The sequence below is a fragment of the Geospiza fortis genome, unplaced genomic scaffold (genome assembly GCF_000277835.1).
Source record: "Geospiza fortis unplaced genomic scaffold, GeoFor_1.0 scaffold1, whole genome shotgun sequence".
Classification (NCBI taxonomy): domain Eukaryota; kingdom Metazoa; phylum Chordata; class Aves; order Passeriformes; family Thraupidae; genus Geospiza; species Geospiza fortis.
In genome coordinates this window covers 1,013,125-1,033,091 of record NW_005054320.1, presented here as the reverse complement: position 1 = coordinate 1,033,091, position 19,967 = coordinate 1,013,125, and the positions used below count along the sequence as shown (strand labels likewise).

The following is a 19,967-nucleotide window of genomic DNA, read 5'->3' as shown; positions in this document are numbered from 1 at the left end:
GCTGTTAGGATAATTACACAGACACCCAGACAGATAAGGGAGTTACCTGGAACAGTGGTCCAGACACTGGAGAGGAGCAGGCAAGTGACCATCATCATCTTAGCTGTGTGCTCAGAGAGATGAGCGAATGATCCACTGAGTGCCACTTCCCCTTTTTTAAACGCTTCGCTTTTACTCTAGGGACATTCCCCACCAGGCAACTACAGTAAATGGCACTTTCTGAAAACCTCCTGCCTCTATGACACAACTGAAATTTAGGGGACATGACAACAAATGTCAGAGCCAGAAATTCAGGTTTTCCCAGCTGTGCTGCTAAGCAGACAGGTGTACTGGGTTTTTCACAAGCACTTTGTCCATAAGTTTGGGTTTTCATAAGCACCTACCTGGCTCAGCACCCAGTGTCTGTGGGTTGCAAGAGGAAAGGCCACCCTGGCCTTGACCTGAGCTCCAGGAAAGGCCATGCTGCAACAATGTAATGCAGATGTAGCACAAATGTAATGCAGAGCATGTATGTAACTCAGAGTTAGGAGTCATCCTATAGCACCCATCATGTAATTCAGTGATGAGGTGATGAATGACCCAGGAGGTGCTGAAGCTTCTGTAAAACAGCTCTTTCTCTAGGTTAAGGAGACGAAAGCAAGCCAAGAGGTGGACTCAGGGCATAAGTCATGTGTTGTCTCAGGGCAAGAGCAGAGCCTTGGTCTCACCTCTCCTCCACTGAGGTTGCCTCTGTTCCCACAGGTCCATGATCATTCCCCAGTCCTGTCCCTTGGAAAGACAGGATTGCCTTCCACAAGCACGCACTTCCTCCTTCACCATCACCTGAGATGACCATAAAAATAGGTCACACAACTTGTCTGAGTCATTGTTTTTGTGCCTTTTTGCTTTGTCATTGTTATGCCTGTGTCCCCTTTTCTGGTGTGCATTGTGATCACTGCTGAAACCAGCCAAGCCCTTTGCCCACGGGTGGCTCTCCTATGCCACAGTGGGCAGCCATACTATGAGACCTCATTTGCTGATCAGACTTCTACTGGTAAATTGTGTTTCATGTTTCTGATTTCTGATGAGGTGGCTTACATTTTTTGCAAATTCTTACTACTACAAATGACTATGATTGCAAATAAAATGTTTTCCCATGTTTTCCCTCAGTTGAGTGGCTACACAGATTAGTCTCAAATTATGCAAATCAGTTGCAAACCAGGAGGCCCAAAACATAAAGTGACACAAAAAATTCTCAAACATGCTTTCACCTTTATGATTCCTTTTCTCCTTAGTGGCAACTAATCTGAAAACAGAAACAGCTCAAGTATCAGTATTCTTGTAAAGACACACTTTGGATGTACTTTTGAGTAGGTTCAAGAATTCATTCTCATAAGTCTGAAAAATGCATTTGCTTCATACTATTGTCTTTTTCCTTTGAGATATCTTATTTTCCTTTCCTTGAGTTACTTGCATAGTTGCACTTTCCTGCAAAATTTCTGGAAGAGCATTCTGGCCTGATCAAAATGTGAGATCACTAATTAGCAATCACAGAAGGAACTGCAATTGATTTTAAAAATAATTGCAAGCCCAACTGGTATGTAGGAAATATTCTTGTCAGCTTTAACCAACTTATTTTCTCTTAGAAACACTCTGATCTTCCAGAACCAAAACTGTGTGCTGCTAGAGAAAACATTTTTCAATGAAGAGCAAACTTTCAGTCTTAGCAAAGGACAGAGGCGGCTCTGCCAGTGGGAAAAAATTGTTTGCTTTAATTTGTTATGGCATCCCTGGTGAGAAAGAGCTGTGTATGCTGGCTGCTCCTTCCAAGCTTTGCTTTTCCTCTGTCAGCTTCTGGTGCCACAGGAAACCTGAGCCTGCAGGGGCCTCCCTAACAGCCTTCATGAGTCAGTGTTTGCATGCACATCCAGCTGCTGCAGCATCTCTGTCAAACCATTCCCGTTTCTCCAGGGACCAAACAACATCAGCAGGTGATTAATTGCTTTAAACACAACATTTTACTCATAATGTGAGATCCATTAACCCAACCACTTGTTTGAAATTTGTGAATGTATTTTTAAATGCAGGAATGGCTGCTCTGTTCATCTTTGCAAAGTCTTTTGATGGATTACCGACCTTCTCCTTCCTTGCCAGTAAGATGCCATCTCCAGCTCCAGTCGCACAATGTCCTCATTTCTGAGAACTGCATGCTATGCCTGAGCTTCAGTTCCATTCCAAAGACAGCAAAAGCTTGGGGATAAATTAGGCAGAAATAGTTCTGCAGCTACTGCTTGAAAAGCACAATGATTTGTATTACTTTCTTCCTTTCAGTTTCACCAGAATGTTCTATTTAGTTCTGGGTAAATTAAAAAAAGGACATACAAGAATTGCACAGTCACGAAATGCCAGCATTTTCCCACAGACCAGGTGACTAATGCCATTTATAATTCACATAGCTGAACTTCCAGAAAATATTGCCAAGGGAAGTCACTCAGGCACAATTATAGTCTAAAACATTGATTTGTCAACTACCAGGCTAAACCACTGTTTTTTCAGCCATCCAAGCCCAGGTTAACAACTGGATATCTGCCTACCTTGTCAAAAGAATCCAGTGCCACCTCTCAAGACGTTGCCTGTAAAGAGTACAAAACAGGTGGAGAGGGTTTCATCAACTTCTGAATTGCAGTGACTTTTGGAGATTGGTTTCTCAGCTCTAGTTATAGGTAGCACTGTTGGGAAGCAGCTTGTTGAATGCAATTGAACAGGTCTGGAACTTTATAACATATTTCAGTAGTGCCTCCATATGGCAAATAACTCTACATCTCAGTTGAGTTTGGAGAGCTGCAGTACACTGAAGTAAGGACAGTAGCTGCATCTACCAATATTTGCTCCAGCCTCTGGCATAGCATCAGAGCAGGCTGTGGCAGTTCAAATCCAAGGGATGCTGCAGGACCTGTGGTGCTTATTTGGGCAGGGTTACAGATGAATTTTTGTGTTTGCACACATGTTTCAGTTCAGAGCACACAAGGGTAGTTTATACACAGACACAGCTGTTTATCCTTGTCATATTTGAATTGGAGGTATGTGATCTCTCCCCAAACTGGACTCCCTCCTTTTGCTAATACCCTGCTCTCAGCTGCAAGTTACAGCTTCTGTTGCTGAAATCTGGTGTTGGACTGCTTAGCAAAGTGCAAAACAGAAACAAAGGAGGGGGCTACTTACTGGAGACCTAGCCCATGGTGTTGTACCTCTATCTGCAAAACCGTTCCACGTTCCCAGGGGACAGCACTTGTTTTTAGAGTGTTCTGTTAACTGCCTGACACTTCTTACCTCTGAGGTTTGATGAAATGGCTGCAGACACCTGAAGTCCTAAAGAGATTTTTTTTCCTGGCAATGATGTCTAAGTTGTGACCATATTACCTGGCCTTGAGGAAAAGGGCAGAAGTCCCCAAAGCATGAAGCCCTGTTCTTCAGTAGCAGTTTGAGTCAAGGCAAACAAAGTCCGTGTGAAACTGGTGGGTCCTCACCTGTGGCAGCAAGGAGCAGTGATGAGCTGGTGCGCCTTAAGGGTTTCAGGCCCAGGCTCTCAGCTCCCAGGTTTGCTGAATCCCCACTGCTTTGAGTGGTCCTGTCACCCTTACATGTGGGACTTGTGTCGCTTTTGAAATAATTCCTGAGTGCTTTCTAGGAGTGGGAATAAGAACAGAATTCTTTATAAGAACCTTGCAAGCAAGGATTTTTAAGGCAGATTTTTTTCTGCTAGCTTGATGGGGCCATGAAACCTATATCCCCCATCAGAGGGGAGGGGCTACTGCCGTAAAAGACATCACTGGCATGGTGCTGTGTCCAGTCTGTGCAGCTCCACACCCTGTTTTGTTCACTTTCAAAACCTCCAACAAAACACTGTCAGGAGAAGTCCTTCAAGGAGAGCATTGACCAGCTGCCTCTGCATGGCTGAGCAACTGCAAATCACCTCACTCCAGCTGCTGCCCACAAGCCGTGCCAGCTTGGGGTGATTTCTGTGTTGTACATCTCTCCTCAGTCATAACTGCCCCATTACTGACAAAGCTGCAATTTTTGGTCTTTCAGAAAAATCATAGACCTCACAGAAATTCAGAGGGATGGAGAAATTATGAGGATGGCTCTTTTTTTGATGGGGTGGTTTATTTTGTTTTGGTTTTTGTTTGTTTCTTTGTTTGTTTGTTTTTTCAGAGAAACAGTCATTCCTATGCAGTGACTCAGGATCCTTGCAAAACTCTGGTGCTGCAGAGGTCAAGTCTTGGACACTGCTGCTCTCCAGGCAGTGTGAGAGGCAGAGACTGAGGGTCAGCTAGGAAAGACTCCTCTGCTTCACAGACAGGGCCAACTCAGAGTCAGGCTAAAGGGGAGCCTCAGGTCACAACAAAAAGTTTTTATGTATTTTGCAACCGGCAGCCCATCCACATAAAATTTCTAAGGAATGAGGCTCATGCATTTACATCATCCAACTGTCAGCACATCTCCTGAGTAATTTTAATGAGATGCGGAAAAAAAAATTGAAGTAGATGGGTACCTACAGGTGAAGGAGTGTCTATAAATCTTGGGAAAATTGGCAGCCAGTTGGAAGAAATATCCCAAAACTACCACTCCAGTGAGACAGGCAGGCAAAGTTCATCAGATTAATTAGTCCACATGTAGGCAAGGACCAGCTGTGGCTTGTGGGGTCCAAGGGAGGAGGCCCCAGAGTCAGTTACAGCAGTGGCAGGAATTAAAATGCACTGAAAAGACAGGGCATTGGGCTTTCTTTGCCAAGTAGCCAGCCACAGAGCAAGGATGGCACTTTTTATTTGGTTGCATACAGGGAGTTTTGAGAGTTTGGCAGTTTTGTGTCAGAGGTAGTGAGTTTAAGGAGTCAGGTAAGAATTGGATATTTTTGGAGGATATTTTTGCTCTTTCTGGACCAGCAACTTCTTGTTGTGGGACACCAAGTTAGACAGAGACAACAGCTGCAGCAGGTTTCCCCTGAAGCCCTCCCTCCTGAAGGCTGATGATGTCCTGCCCTACAGCAGGTCAGAGGAGCTTCATATTTCTGGAATCAGCATAAGCCCTTATTAAAGTGGTTCTGTGGGTGTCTGTATGACGTTACCAGCAGCATCCCACTACCTCTGCCCAGGAAGTGCCCCTTCAGGGACAGAAACAAGTATCCACTGTCCCATCTCTCAGCCCTTTGGTTTGAAGTAAATTCAGACTAAAGGCAGTCCTAGTTTCAGGTGTGCAAAGCAGGCAACACAAACTTGAGCTCTTAAAAGCAGGTGCTGGGAGAAAATATTGCAGACTCTACCATTTATCTGTGACTCTGCTGATTCCTCTGTAATTAATTTCTTGACTCTTTCCTTCTTCCTATACATCCCCGTGTCTGCCATTTCATCCCTTCTGTTTGAAGTGTTTGCTTTTTAGAGGCATTTCTGTATTTGGTTTGACTACTTCCCAAGCATGACAGCCCTGTAACATAGTTCATGCAGCTTCTCTGCAAAGAGCTAAGTGAAACTATGGAAAGAAAGAAAAGGAAATCTGCCTTTGTTCTCATTTTAATGACAGTCACATTGGTCCTCTCTCATGACTGCTGGTCAGAACTATTTCCCAGCATTTTTACTAATGAAGCTATACTTATAATTGCCCAAAAAAAACCCCAGCCAAATAAGACCCAACCCTTCAGAACCCCTCTCCACCCACAAACAAGCTGGGCTCCGTTTCTCTAACTGCTTGGGACCTGCCTCAGAGTCAGCATGTCTGTAGCATGAATGCAGATGCTGAGAAAGGTTTTCAATTCTCAGACCATACAGTGTATATTCCCTGCAGGATTACCCATGACTGACTAAATAAGAATTTATCTAAGAGTTATACATCAGTTTACAGATCTAATTTACTATAGGAACAGATGGTCTTTATCTTTTGACAAGCCAGGGGAAGAGCTAGCCAAACCCAACAGCTTTTTCATGTGAGCAAGGGACTAAAAAATCAGAAGCCAACTGAATATAAACAAGAATAAGTTGAATAAATAAACAGCAGAAACAAAAATACTTATATCAAACTCACAATATCTGACAGCTACAACAGGCTACTAATGTGAGTTATGTGTATTATAAATACACATATACATATTTTATTTTAAATGTATCTCATAGGACTTCTATTTAATTGTATGAAATGGTCACAGTGGCATCTCCAACTTATATAGTATAGGCAAAATGCTATAATTCAAAGAAAACCAGGCAAGAAACCTGGAATGAGGTAGTATTCCAGCTTTATTTTTATATCCGGCTGTAATGAAAGCTATCTAAGTTCTCCCAACTAAACAGAAAGTTGGGAAGTTCACTAATATTTGAAAAACTTTCTGCTGCTCTTGTAAGACCTTCAGGGACATCTACAGAAATAAATTATTCCAGGTAAGTTGCGGAACTTAGGTAATTTATAAAAGAAATGAGACTTAAGAGCATACATTTAGCAAGGAAAGTATCAATAGCAAAAAAGAATAGCGGCATTGCATGTTTTCTTCAGTCCTGGGAAAGAAAAAAATGCAAATAAGCAATTAGAAACTGACTTATAATGTACCTCCAACAGCATGCTATGTGTAATCTCTAAATTCATATGACTTGGCAGCTTTACATCCCTTAGCACATTCTTATTATATATATAAATCTAGCATATAAATATTAACACTACATTGCAAAATGTTTGTTAATTACTGGCCTTTTACACGGGCAAAATTGTAAACTATAAGCAACAGTCCGCTCCTCAGAAAGGCTAGCTCATATTACCAAGAAACTTGCTAACTAGCAACCTGAATATAATGTAAAGGCTACTAACTTTGCCAAATAGTTAGTAATAATAATTTCAGTCCTTAAACCTGCAAGTAAAGTCTTCTGCTTGAACCAGCAAGGATTATTTCAACTGCTAAAGATCAGTTCTGCTAGCCTTGCACTTACACCCATGTGTTTGCCCTTTCTGTCATACCATCATTACATTTTTCTTCCTTTTGCTTTTTCCCAGGGTATGCTAGAGGTCAGATGGATGTAGATAATTTGTGGGAGCGTGAGACTGGTTCTTTCCTATCTCTTCACAGTATTTGCTGCTGATTCACCCACCTAGAGCTATTTAATATGTACAAGCCCAGTGTACTGGTTTTGGTTAGTTAATTTGAGTTTTCTCACTTAACGCACTAAGGAGCGTGGTGAGTTCAGCGCTGGCTAATCACCAGTGCACTCACTTACTGTTGTGAGGTAGGATTAGGAGAAAGGCAAAGTAGGCTCAAAACTTTAAAAGGGTAAAAAGAAAGACTTATTAACATAACTACAGAAAAAGTAATAAGAATCAGAACAAAACTTTCAGAATGCTTCTCTTCCTCCCACAACCTTTTCTTTCCCACTGACAATGTAAAGAAACAAAACCTAAAATTTTAGCCAGATTAGTACTTCTAGAATAGTCTTTCTTCAGTTCACTTAGGGAGAGGAGTTTTCTTGTTAACATTAAGGAGACTTCTCCACAAGAAAAAAACAGTTCTCTTGTGGCTCTCAATTTCCTCATGAATAGCAGCTGCCTAGGGAAATCTGCAATTGTGAAGTCCTTCCTATTTTCTACAAGCTTTTCCCACAGCTGTGTTTATGGGCCATGTCAGTTTATGGGGTACTGTTTCAAAGATGAGCTTTTCAAAGGCAAAAGTTCTCATTATCTATCCCTAAAATCGTCTTTATCTCTGGGAACAGAGATTTTCTTCTTTTTCTTCTCCTGGGGGCAGAGGACCGCTCTTGTCTCCTTCTCTGTTCAAATTTCTCACAGGATTATAGCTACTTCATCATCTGCTTACTTTAGCATGGAGGCCTTTCCTTGATATCAAATTAAACCTTTTATCTCCCCGTGGCTTTCATGTGTTACAAGGAAACAGAATCTTTTCTCTACAGCTCTCCAAGAGGATTTTAGCTTATTACCTTATTACCTATTCCCAGCCCAGAAAGAAAAGAAAGCATTCCTGGAATTTTTCATCTTTAACATATGTTTTTTACAGAATCGTATACAGCTTCCCAGTAGTTCTACAGACTGTCAATTACACAGAAGTTTTTACATCACTTCCATAAATGCCTCCCATACAAAACCACCACACCCAGAAAGGCTGGCTGCTCCTCCAATCCACAAACTTTGGCGCTGTACTGCACCAAAGGGTTCCCAGGGAACAAAGGTTGCCCTTCCCAGGAGCAGCTAAATGCTGTAACACCTGCCACCAGCTACTACCCTCCATCCCTGGACCTATGATTTGTGCCTCTCGTACCCTGTGGGAGCCCCAGCTTCTGCAACCCTCAGAGCAGGGCTGGGTGCCTGCCAGGGGCTGCCTCCTGGGGAGAAAAGCAGTAGAGAAGCTGCATAAAGTGCCTTGTCCAAACAGCTGGAGAAGGAATCTACCTATAGGTTTATGTGTGCTCCTGGCTGGCAGCGGGATGTGAGGACCACAAAGCCCCAGATCTGCTTGCTCACCTTTATTTTCATGCCATAGGTGGAAAGTGCCTGTCTCCATCCGGAGAAAAAGATACTCCCACAAGCAAAGTAAGTACAGAATCTGCTTGAGCCCCTCAGGGGGGGTGTGGCATGGCATGAATGGGGACAAGAGGGAGCTCTCTGTATCACCAGAGGCAGCTGGCAGGCACAGCCTTGGGCAGCAGCCATAGCAAGGCATTTTGCATCCCAGCGGAGGGAAACCTCCTTACATCCAGTGAGGAATATACCTGCTGTGCTGGATTACTCAGGAGCTCTTTGGTCTTTTTTTTTTCCAGCAGCAGGAACGGGCAGCCATCCCCGCCAGCTACTGTGCCCCAGGTGCCTCAGCCACTGCCTTGCAGCTGCCTCCTGCATTGTAGGCCCTTGTCCGTCACTGCCAGACCCACAGGCCTGCAAGCGCAGTGGGAGAACTTCTGCTGTGCCCCTGCTTCTTCCCCTGAAAAGGAGGTGGAGGCTGCTGAAGACAGTGGGCTGCCAGTACAGCACAGCACAGCCTACATCTGCTCACACACCAGAGCCTGTTCCCCATACACAAGCACCACCTAGGACTTTCTCTGAACAGACATAAGTATGAGGTGTTTTCCTAACAAAATAATTTCTTCATATTGAATATACAAATAGGAAAGACTCTATGATAGCCAGGATCACATGTGCTCATGTGAAGCAGGAGGTCTTGGTTTAGATTCAAGCTGCTGCCTTTTCCCTCTTGTGGGTAAAGCCATTCATGTAGCAAAGGTATTACTTTTACCAGTTTCACAAGTTGCTGTTTTAGCAAAAGCCCTCTTCTTGTTAGTCATCCACATTGGCATTTTCATAGTAGTAGCAGTTAAGTAGTAGTAGTAGTTAAGGCAGCACAAGAATGTTTGAAAATACATAAATTCTCTAAGATGGCAGCTTTAATGTAATGTTAAGAGTCTGATGTCTTTCAGTTTGCAAAAAAGTAGGCTTAAAAAGCCCTGTTATCTTAAGCAAAAGTGAAAGTTCAGCTCTGGAATTTTACAGGAGTAACATGTTCAATCCGCCTCATATTATGAAACAGCCAGACTGACAAAGACAAGGCTAGGAGAAAGCAGGATGTAAAATGATAGACCTCTGCCACTTAGATTTTTATGGGACAGAGAGACAAATTTCCAGAAAAGCTGCAGACTTCCAAATCTGTGCACACAGACACCCAATGCATGTGGCACATCAGGCAGTGCCTCTGTGCCCCAGCACCCAGCCAATGATCCCAGGCAGAATTAAGGCTGCATGGATCATAAAGCTAGAACACAGTCAGAAAGCAAGCTTTCATTTCTAAGACAGACACGTAAAACTGATTTCAGTTAATCAAATGAAACAAAAACAAAACAAAAAGAAAACACAGGAAGATTGCACATCTAGGTTTAATTCAGCCAGTGAGCAGTGTTGTGTGACACAATTGTGTATAAACTAGGAACAAGATAAATCTCAAAAAGCCATCAGATTTATTTAGCTCTCAGAGGTTCAACACTTTTGCCTACTGTTGTCACACAAGTTTATGCTTTTGCACAGCCTATGTTCAGTCTGTGACTGAGTAAATTCTGTGCTGATGAAAATCCTTGTCTAGTGTTGCTACACCAGAGAATGACAATCACATGTGTTTTCTTCCTCTTTCCTCAGCACAGACCTGCAGCTATCCATCAGAGACCATCAAGGTAAAGACTAAAACTGATTTTCCCTCCTCCCACCCCCACTCTCTGTGGCAACTGGGTCCAAAACATCCACATATTAGAAATACAAGTGTCCATCATGTTCCTGCAGAAGAAAGAAAAGCCCATAATCAGACAGTTTCCTTAGGATGCAGAAAAACATCAGTTTAAGCCTAGGTACAAAATAAGTCTATGCACAAAAAACTGAGATGCAGCCCCACTCTTGGGCAGCCAGTGGCCAAACAGACTGCAGTACACACTCATAATTTCTGAGGCTGAGTGCAATGTTGTCTGGCCCAAATCAAACAATTCAGGAGGCTGAACCTTATGATGTTGTCTCAGTAAATGTCCTAAGCCACTGCACAACTTATGGCTGTAGGGGTGCTTCTCTCTCCTTCTCCTTCCCTTCTCTACTCAGCTTTTTGGTGGCCAATCTCTTGACTACTGGCATGTTTCCCAAAACAGTTTCAGTTTTGTCATGACATTTTCTAAAAGTCATTTAAATGAACTATTGCCAACCAGGTTCAGTAATAAAGAAATCTTCAGCTGAAAAACAAAGGGAGAATTAATACTCTGAGGCTTAAAGGATTTTGGTTAATATTTGCACTATAAAAAAATGGCAGATGTACCAACAAATGGCTAAGTCTGTTGGAAAAGAATAAGGTTTCCCCTTCCAGTGTCTCACTGCCTCTAGAAGGAAGAAAAAAAAAGAAAAAAAACTCCACAAAACCAAGCATGCCCTTTCAGGCTGCACATTTAGTTTCTGATAAATAAGAATTGAGCAAATGGTTGCATTGCAACGCAGGAAGGACTGGTAATATAAACATGCTGACTGTTCATTTTACCTCCCTCTTTTGGGGTTAGATTTAGGAGTTCTGGCAATGGACCTCAGAGTAATTTAAGAGGTAACTCTGCTTCTCTGCCCAAATTAATCATCCTGGAAGGCAGGGTTGGGGAACAGCCACTTCTCATCTGTTGCACTTCACAGTCCTGTGGGTTGTTTGTCTCTGGCTGTTTGTGTGTATTAATATGCTGAGCTTGGAGAGGCAGGAGCTGAGTATTTGTGGTTTGCTGCCTTTGCTTTGTAAACAGTGCATTTTAGCAGAGGGTAAACGAAGTTGCCTCTTGAGTCCCTGATGACAATCAATCACCAGAAACCCTATGTACTGCAGAACGAAGTGCTGACATTTAGCAGCCTGAGTTGGTTTGGTTTTGTTCTGTTTTTGTTTTTTGGGGGGTTTTTTTTGGTTTTTTTTTCTAACAAAGATGACATCAGTAAAGCAAAAGTTGGTGCCCAGCAGATAAGTGGGTGTTTAGCAGAAAATTTTGAAGAAAGTGGGCAAGATGACAGAAAAGGGTGTGATGAAGTGAACTCATCATTTTTACCTGTGAGTGTGGGATTGACTGTGGGGGAAGAGGAGGGAGTGGAGCTGCAATGGGGAACCTGCCAAGTAACTGTCTGTTGTTGAGAGTTTTTGGTGTCCCAAGGAAAAGCCACAGAGCGTGGTTTGAAAACAGTCCTTGCAGAGATGTTAGTGCAATAGGAAAGATGACCCTTCTGAGTGTTAAACTTGGCCTGTGAATAATGGAAGTTTTCACACTTGCTCCATTGGTGTGTGGGATAAATCACTCCACCTCTGCACTTCAGCCTCCCTGTTGATAAGAGAAGGCTGCTGATAACAGCCTTTCAAAACATGATGACTGGAAGGACTCTGGAAAATGTGACTCAGAGCAAGTCTTGGTTAGGCCTATGTGTTTGAAGGGACAAGAGATGCTCCAGACTTCACTCACTGGGATTGAAAGCAGCTCACTCATGAAAATTAAGAGCCTACCTGTTCTCATTTCAGAGGTACATTAAGAGAAATACTGCTGACCTTCCATCTTTGCAATCATGACATGGGGAGGAGAGAGCCATGCACTTGTGGATAAGCAAGTATATGCTGATGGTTCTGCTCCTTAAAATTTCTGGAATTTTTACATCTCAAAACTTTATAAAGCCTCAAAATCAGAATTTATTTTCACTGAAGTGTTCTCATGGTCAGGAGATCTTCCATGCAAAGCAGAATCTAAACAGACAATACAATTTGCATAAACTTGGAAAATTCAAGGCAAATTCTGTGGGAATTTTGTTTTAACATTGTCATTCTAGGCTTGAAAAAGAAAAGCTAACCCTTTGGAGTTTTTAACCCATGAAACAGAGACCTCTGTTTCACTTACAGAGCGTGGAAGGTAACTACAAATGTCACCACAAACCCAGCAACACTCACTCAAAATACTGCCACTATTGCAGACAACAGAGGATAGCACTATAAAGCCAGTAGTTAATCACTGGCTTCAGTACCTAGCGCACTCAAATCAAGAACAAAAGGGCAAACAAATTTTTAACTTCTGGCTCCAAGTACCTAATCAGTGCACATTGGCTCTTTAGATTTAATGAGTCATCCTGCTAACTATTTAATGCACAGTCACCCACAACCCATTAGCAAACACCTTCAGGAGGCAAAAGGAGGGACAAGTCTAAACAGAGTTGGGAAGGCATTTGCCCACACAATCTTACCTTCTCCTTCACTAATGGCTTTTCTTTCTCTTCCCTCTGTTCTCAAGGACAACATCAGGTGAGGGCTGCTGGGGAAGGGATTAGTCCTCACTTAATCTCTGGAGAGGCTAGGGCCCCTTCCAGGACAGTGCATCTCCTGGACAGCCACACACACACATGCACTTGAGGTCTTAATTGCTCCCAGACCCTACAGTCTCTCTGGCAGCTTGCTGTGACTCCTGTCCCTCCCTTTCTTCCTCTGTTTTCTTATGCTTTTTATTCTGCAAGTCACCCTAACTCACCTTCCTTCAGTTCCTTCCCTAAACACCCCATGTTAAGTCTTTTTCAAATCCCAAATGCTCTCCCTTCACATGCATCGATAAAATATTCCATGAAACTCTTCCTTCTTGCCCATCAGCTCCCATTCCCTGCTTGGGTAGATGTCACAGAGATGATCTGCCACAGGGATGATTTCTCCCGGAACAGGCCGGGTGGGAGCTGGAGCCTGGGCTGATGCAGGTGGCCCAGCTCCATTGGCGTTGCTCTGCTCCCTCATGTGGCGATGAGCTTCCACCGTGTCAGCACCAACAAGCAGGGCCATGGGTTGTTGAGCTCTCCAGGTGTGCAGCCACAGCCCGGACAGCTGGGAAATGACCGTGGATTTACAAACCTAACACTGAGTGTATTAGTCAACAGGCTATACCAGACTTGCTCACATCTCCAAACTTCTTCAGGGTATAACAATGCTGAAGCCTTGCTCTTTCTATCTTCCCCCTTTTCCCCCTCAGGAGCACATTGCCAAAAAAGATTCTATGAATTCCAGGTGAACTGTGGTACTCGACTGTCAGCCATGATGTAAAACACAAAATCTCTGTGATTGACAGCAATTATCAGACAGAATATGCACTTACCAGTGTGCCCGAGGGGAAGGCAAATGTCACCAGCCCTGAAGAGCATAGTGAATATGATGATGTCCTGGTAAGTTAAAAGGTATTCTTTTGCCTGTGTGCAGCCATAATGACCATCCCTCTGCTGTTGGGTCTTCAAACAAATACCTCTCTTTTTACCAAGCTTACTCATTAGGCTACGTCTACCAGTCATTTACTATGAGACAAACCTGTCCATGAACAGCTGATCAGAGAAAGAAACATGGACTGGGTACAGGACTTGACAATTAAACCAGGAGGAATCAGTAGCAACTACCATCATAGGACAATGTTCCTCTGTAGAAAATGAGGAGCTACAATATTTTAAGCAACCAAGGCTGTACATTTTTCTGGACTTTTAGAATACTTCTTGACACAGACATTTCTTTTATGAAGAATCCTCTCTTAGGGTTTTCCTGCTGGAGCTGAGAAGTTCAGCAACAAGATGTAAACAATAGGTTATCTTCTGCTGTGGAATGCAACAGGTCTGTCTGGACTGGTGCAGCTTGCATGTTTATAGTTAATGGTCAATCCAGAACTGAGATCTCTCGGACACAGTCCGAGAGACCTGGTTTGTTCTCATTCTTTACTTTCCTTAGCTTAGCTTAGCAGCTTCTGGAAACTCTTCTTTCTTTTTCTTTTTAGTATAGTATAGTATACGTATATATCATAAAATAATATATCAAGCCTTCTGATCATGAAGCCCATCTCATCTCTTCCTTCACCCAAAAACCCTTGTGACCACCGTCACAACTCCTTTTATTAAGGGGCCTTAAAGAACTACTGGTATAAATCTCAAAAATGCAATAATAACAGGGTCTTTCTGTTTGGAGAATGTTTCATGTTTAAAATGAAAGCATAAACCTTGTGTTAGATGCACTTACTCTTGTCCAAAATTTCTCTGACATGCTTGATTTGTACCATTATACAATGCATAATTTTTATTGTAAAAGAACTCATTTCTCAAATTCCCCCTCCCCCTTCTAATGTAATACTACTTAGCCGGAAGTATTAAAGTCAGAATTAAATAAAAAACCCCAAAACAATAAAATCCGTGCAAAAAACCCCCCATGCAAAACAAATATTACACCCACGAGAAAACTGTTTATACTGATGCTGATAATTACCTCTCAGTGGCAGAAGTCCAGGTGCTGCTTCCATGACACAATGCTTCCACAGCTCGCTCCTGCTGGAGTCTCCAGTCTGGCCTTCTGCAATGCTAGATTACCACCTCCTCACAGCCCAGCCCCCCCTCTGCAAGCAGTCTGGACATGTACAAAGGACTAAAACCAGGTATTCAGCTGTTTAGCAGAGCTCACAAAGTGATTATGTCCCTGTATTCTTGCTTAAGCATGTTTTTCTGTTCCCTCCATTTTTGCAACAAAACAGTACGGAAGAAAATGTTGAACAGTTTTAAGTCTTCCTTTGTATGTGATTGCTGGCTGCAGCCCTGGCTGTATGGTGCAGTGCCTTTGTGACTCCCACCTGCCATTTCCATGCTGTGGATAGTCCCATGGGCAAGTGCACGGAACAGTGGATGGACACACTGCAGCATGTGCAGGTATCCCTGCTGTGGCAGGCAGCTGAGTCTGCCCAAAACTCATACTGGCTGCTGTAGGCACACAGATAACACCTGACATAGGATTTTAAAGGGCTGATTGTACACTCCACAAGCTGCTTTTTAACAATGTCTCAGTTGTCCAAGTCATTAAAGTGCTATCCTCATTCCTTCTATTAAAATTAATATTGATCATTCATACAATATATTGTGGTGTAATAATGTGCTTTTAAATTATTTTTTAATTATTACTTGATGTAATAATGTGTTTTCACACTGCTGTGTCTCTAATGACAGATATATAACCAGAAACTACTTTTTTTTTGACACTTCCTTCAATGAGAGTTCAAAACCTGACTTGATGCAGTCTGTAAAGTCAGACATTTTCTGTTGAATATCATATCGTACTACAGCTCTACCTTCTTCTTTCCTGTGAGGTTCTGGGGTAAAGGAACAGACATAGAAGAGGATGGCTGGGAAAAAAATGAATGCTTGACTCCTTTCTCAACTCTCAATGTCTATATAGGTATCACCATAAAGAAGTTTAATCATTAAATTATTTTTCAGTTTCTAGAATCAAGATACGGAAGTGTTCAAGGAAAGGATCAGGTGTCTTGGTGAGAGCAATAAGATTGAGCAGCGTCTCAACTGCAATTTATTTCTTTGCTGCTGGTACTTTCATAGCCTGCTGCTTTTGGGACAAGCCATATAAACCATGACATTTATCCTTCCCCAGCATAAGAATCAAAAGGCATCTCTCTTCTATCTGTATACTGCATAGATTATTACAGCAAGAAAAATTATAGTTCCTATATCTTACAAACCAAGAGAGAATCAGAATGAGCTGCAAATATAAGAGTCATGCAAACTACTAATTTGATCCAGAATGTTTCCCAAGCTCAGTTTAAATGCATGCAACAACAACAACTGAGTTTGAGCATATACCTCTGTCAGACATGGTTCATACAGCACAGCATTTAGAATTCTGATAACTATTTTCCAGCTCACACAGTTGAAAGACTAGAGCTGCTAAAGAATGAAAACAGCCACTTTGAGAGTAAAAAATAAATAATTTAATGCACAATAATATCATCAGATTACTCCTAAACAAACTAGTAATATTGGAAAGAGAAAAACAATTTTTCATGACATTTCTAACAGTACAAAATGCTTCTTAAAATAAAAGTTCTATCCAGCAGTACTAACATTTATAAGACTATAAATAAATGACAAGATGTAGTTCACTCACATGGTAGTGAATATGTTCCATTCTTCATAAAGGTAATGCTTAATTTTTATGTTATAGCCAGTTAGTGCCTGTAACTTTTGTGCCACTCCGGCCTATGTCTTCTGCTCCAGCACCATCGTCTTGGCACCGATTCATCTCCTCTGGTCTCTCATCAACAAGAACAACTATTTACTGCCTTATTAAGGCAAATACCTTACATCTGTTCATTTTTATCCCCAGTGCTAGGCAGGAACTATAATTAAGGATATAGATTAGTCTTCAGATTTACAAAAACAGGTTAAGTATCTGTCTATTCACTAGTAGCAATAGCTAACTGTAAAAGCACACTGCTATTTCGATCCTTAAAATATTTCTGTGACATTCAGCTGCATTAGTGAACAAGACGTGTCTCTTCATGCTGTTGCTTTCTTCTTTTGTATTTACATTGAAGAAGAGAAAAATAGAGCAAAGAGCACCTTATCCAAGGAGGCTGTAGGAAGAATAAGAAAATTATGAGAGCTAAAGCATTCTTAAGGAGCTAGTGCAAAGGCCTTGCATGTAATTAAAGAATACAAGTACATACACACACACCCCACATATATATATATATATAGGTTTTCAGGCTGTTTTACAAGGAAAGAGCAACAAGTAAATGTGGCATATGAAGTTTGGAGAGAAAAAAATAACACATATGAATTTGACTGGAAGTGAGCATTGAAGATGAAGCTGTACAGATAATTTTGCATAAGCCAAGAGAAAAAGAAAGGAGCCATGTGCAAGACTGCTTTCAAAGCTCATGCAGAACATTCAGATTTAATCATAAGGCAAGACAAAGCAGAGCTTTCAAAGTCAACAGAGCATGCATCAAATACATTATTTTCTCACGGGTGAAATGGATCACTGAGACATAGAAGAAGGAGATAGTGGTGCTGTAGAAATACAACACTGTCATATATATACCACATTTTCCATTTACAGTACTGTACCACAGGCAGTATTTACAGGACAACAATTTTAGAAGTGTTTCTACCTAATGAATAGTTCCCTGCCCTGGGATTACTTGTAGATAGGGAATTGCATCTCTTCTAGGTAGTGATGAAGATGAAGAAACTTTCCATAATTTCTCTGAAAGTTAAAACAGTACTATATTAATATTAAAACAAAACTTTAAACAGTTATTTCAACATATTCTTTCCTGTCCCCTTTTATACTCGTTTCCTAAGAATCCTGTCAATATATAAGGAATAAAATTCTTCTAAAAATTGGAACTCATGACTTGTTGATCTCTTGTCCCTTGGTAAGAATCCCAAGAAAAACCAATACGAGTTAATTGCAAACCTTACTTACCTACAGTGCAATGCTGAATTGTTAGCCTAGGATTATTCTAAAAGCACACAGGTGTGGCTCAGTAAATTGGCACTGCAGGGAGGCAGTTCCATGCATTTAGTATAGCTTCAAAGCTCATGGGGCTTTTATAAGGGCATTTCTATCAGGACAAATACAAATGCATTGGAATCACTACCTAGTCGCTGGTAGTCATCGCCTAGAAAGCCTGGAAGAATGAACATTTGTTTCCTTTAAAGGTATTTCTGTACATAAGAAATTTTCCAGAAAACTACAGAAAGACAAAAATCAGGACTCTTTTTCATCCCTTGGATTAAAATTTGTTTTGTTAGCATTCAAAACCAAATGTACAATAAAGACAAATATTTTAAATTATTTGTCTCCCCATTATGGTACACATACATACAAGGAGAATTTTTTGTACAGATAAAATGCAATATTAGATCAGAAAAGTTTGGTTGGAGTCCACAGCTAACCAGTCTCATCACTATTCCCTTTCTCATCAGAGGACCAGTGAGTCTCAGGTTTTAAGTTAAGCATATCAAGACTTTCTGAAAGCTATTTTAAAATATCCTTAATACTGTTATGCAAATCATATATACTAATATCTTTCTAGAAATATTTCCCTCCTTTCCGATAAATACTTCTGCTCTCTGTAAAGAAAGTTTCTCTAAGGTACAGCACTTACATGTGAGAGAAGTCGGGTTGAGCTTTAACCTGTCACATTCAGATGTCCCAGGATTAAGAGTATCTTCATCATAAATATTTTGACGTAAAATGTTCCTTATAAAATCTGGGTTCATACTGTTTTCCATAAATCCCTCTGTTGATGGTGGTACAGAAAACACTAGCTGATAAATTACAGTGGAGCTTTCATTACTGAAAAACAAAGTCAAGGATGAATGTCTTCAAGTGTCAACAGGGTCTTTTTTTTTTGAAAGACTGACTTTTCATATCAATGTTGGGATGGATTTAAAAAAAACCAAAACATTTCCCCAAGAAAGAAAACTGCCAGTTTCTGCCTCCCTTCTCAGAACAGCTCTTGAAACTGGGTACATACTTGAAGCCAGCCAGAGACATGTTTTCAAAACCATGAGGGGCAAATGGACATGTGTTCTGATGGGATGAAGTTTTCAGTACTGGTGCTTCACAAGAAGCTACTGATAAGAAGTGTTGCAATATCCTGTGCATAGTTTCACTAGAAACCTGTAGGAAGGTTTATTTTCCTGCTAGCAGTATCTGGGACTACACAGCTGTGCTCCTGATTCAGCTCTGGAGTGGATTACACAAACCAGTGAACTGGAGATCATTTGTGGAGATTTCATTTTTTGTGGTCTACCAAAACTGACTACAATTCAACAGCTACCTTCTATACTCACAGAATTCAAAACATTTTCAAAAAGTACTTGAATGGGGGAAAATAAAAGGAAAGAGAGGGAGAGAGCAAGAGAGAGGCATCAAAGAGGCAGAGAGAGTTATTATCTAATCAATATACATGTAGAACTACAGCTTTTTACTTGATGGTCTAAATCATAGTTAGTACCCGTAAGGCTAAGGAGCTACAGTTCACTGTTGAACAAAGCTGGCATACCCAAGACTGGCAGGGCAAGGGAGCATATTCCTCAAGGGAGCAAAGTGTCTTTGTGACTGCCACTTGCTACATTGCAACGTGGCTATTCCTTTGTCATTGCTATCTCAAAGGACCTGGGACTTTGCAAAACTACTTCCCTTGATTTTGTCCCATCTTTCTAATTTCTTTTGTAAGAGTTCTTTTTCAGAAGTCCTTGGGAAAGCTCTCTGTCTTCCCTTGCCTTCCTGCTATCTCTCCATGACAGGAGACATGTATATTCCTCTTGCCTTTATATCTTTTGGGAACAAAATTATTCTCTCCTCCTATGAACCCTGTTTTATATATTTAGGTATTGGAATAAAATCCCAATATTACCGGGTGGAACGTACCTGGGCTTGTCTGGCCCTCGCTGCCTGACCAAAGGTGGCAGCCGTGGTGTTTCACCCCAGAGACACCTTTGGTTAGCTGTATGCTGCAGCTAGGCTCTTGGAACAAGTCCAGGCAACAGATCTCAGGCTCGACCTCTGATGAAGAAGCTTTAGGTGAGGCAAAGAGGAAAAGGAGACGGATCCGGCTAGGGGGTCATAGTCCAGAGTTTATTCCTGGGCACGCAGGCCTCTGAATGTTGCGACA

The 19,967-nt window shown here is 41.6% G+C and overlaps 1 protein-coding gene across 1 annotated transcript in view; it reads right to left on the bottom strand.

Annotated features, from left to right (window-relative positions):
- Window positions 1–17,036: 17,036 nt before the first annotated feature.
- Window positions 17,037–19,967, bottom strand: part of CUNH3orf52 (chromosome unknown C3orf52 homolog) — a 10,242-nt gene continuing 7,311 nt past the window's right edge. Inside the window, exons 6-7 of the mRNA XM_005420521.3 lie at window positions 18,453–18,643; window positions 17,037–17,545 (exon numbers count right to left, since the gene is read on the bottom strand). Of these exons, the coding sequence (XP_005420578.3) occupies window positions 17,544–17,545; window positions 18,453–18,643 (193 nt within the window). The 3' untranslated portion in view covers window positions 17,037–17,543. The remainder of the gene's footprint in view (window positions 17,546–18,452; window positions 18,644–19,967) is intronic.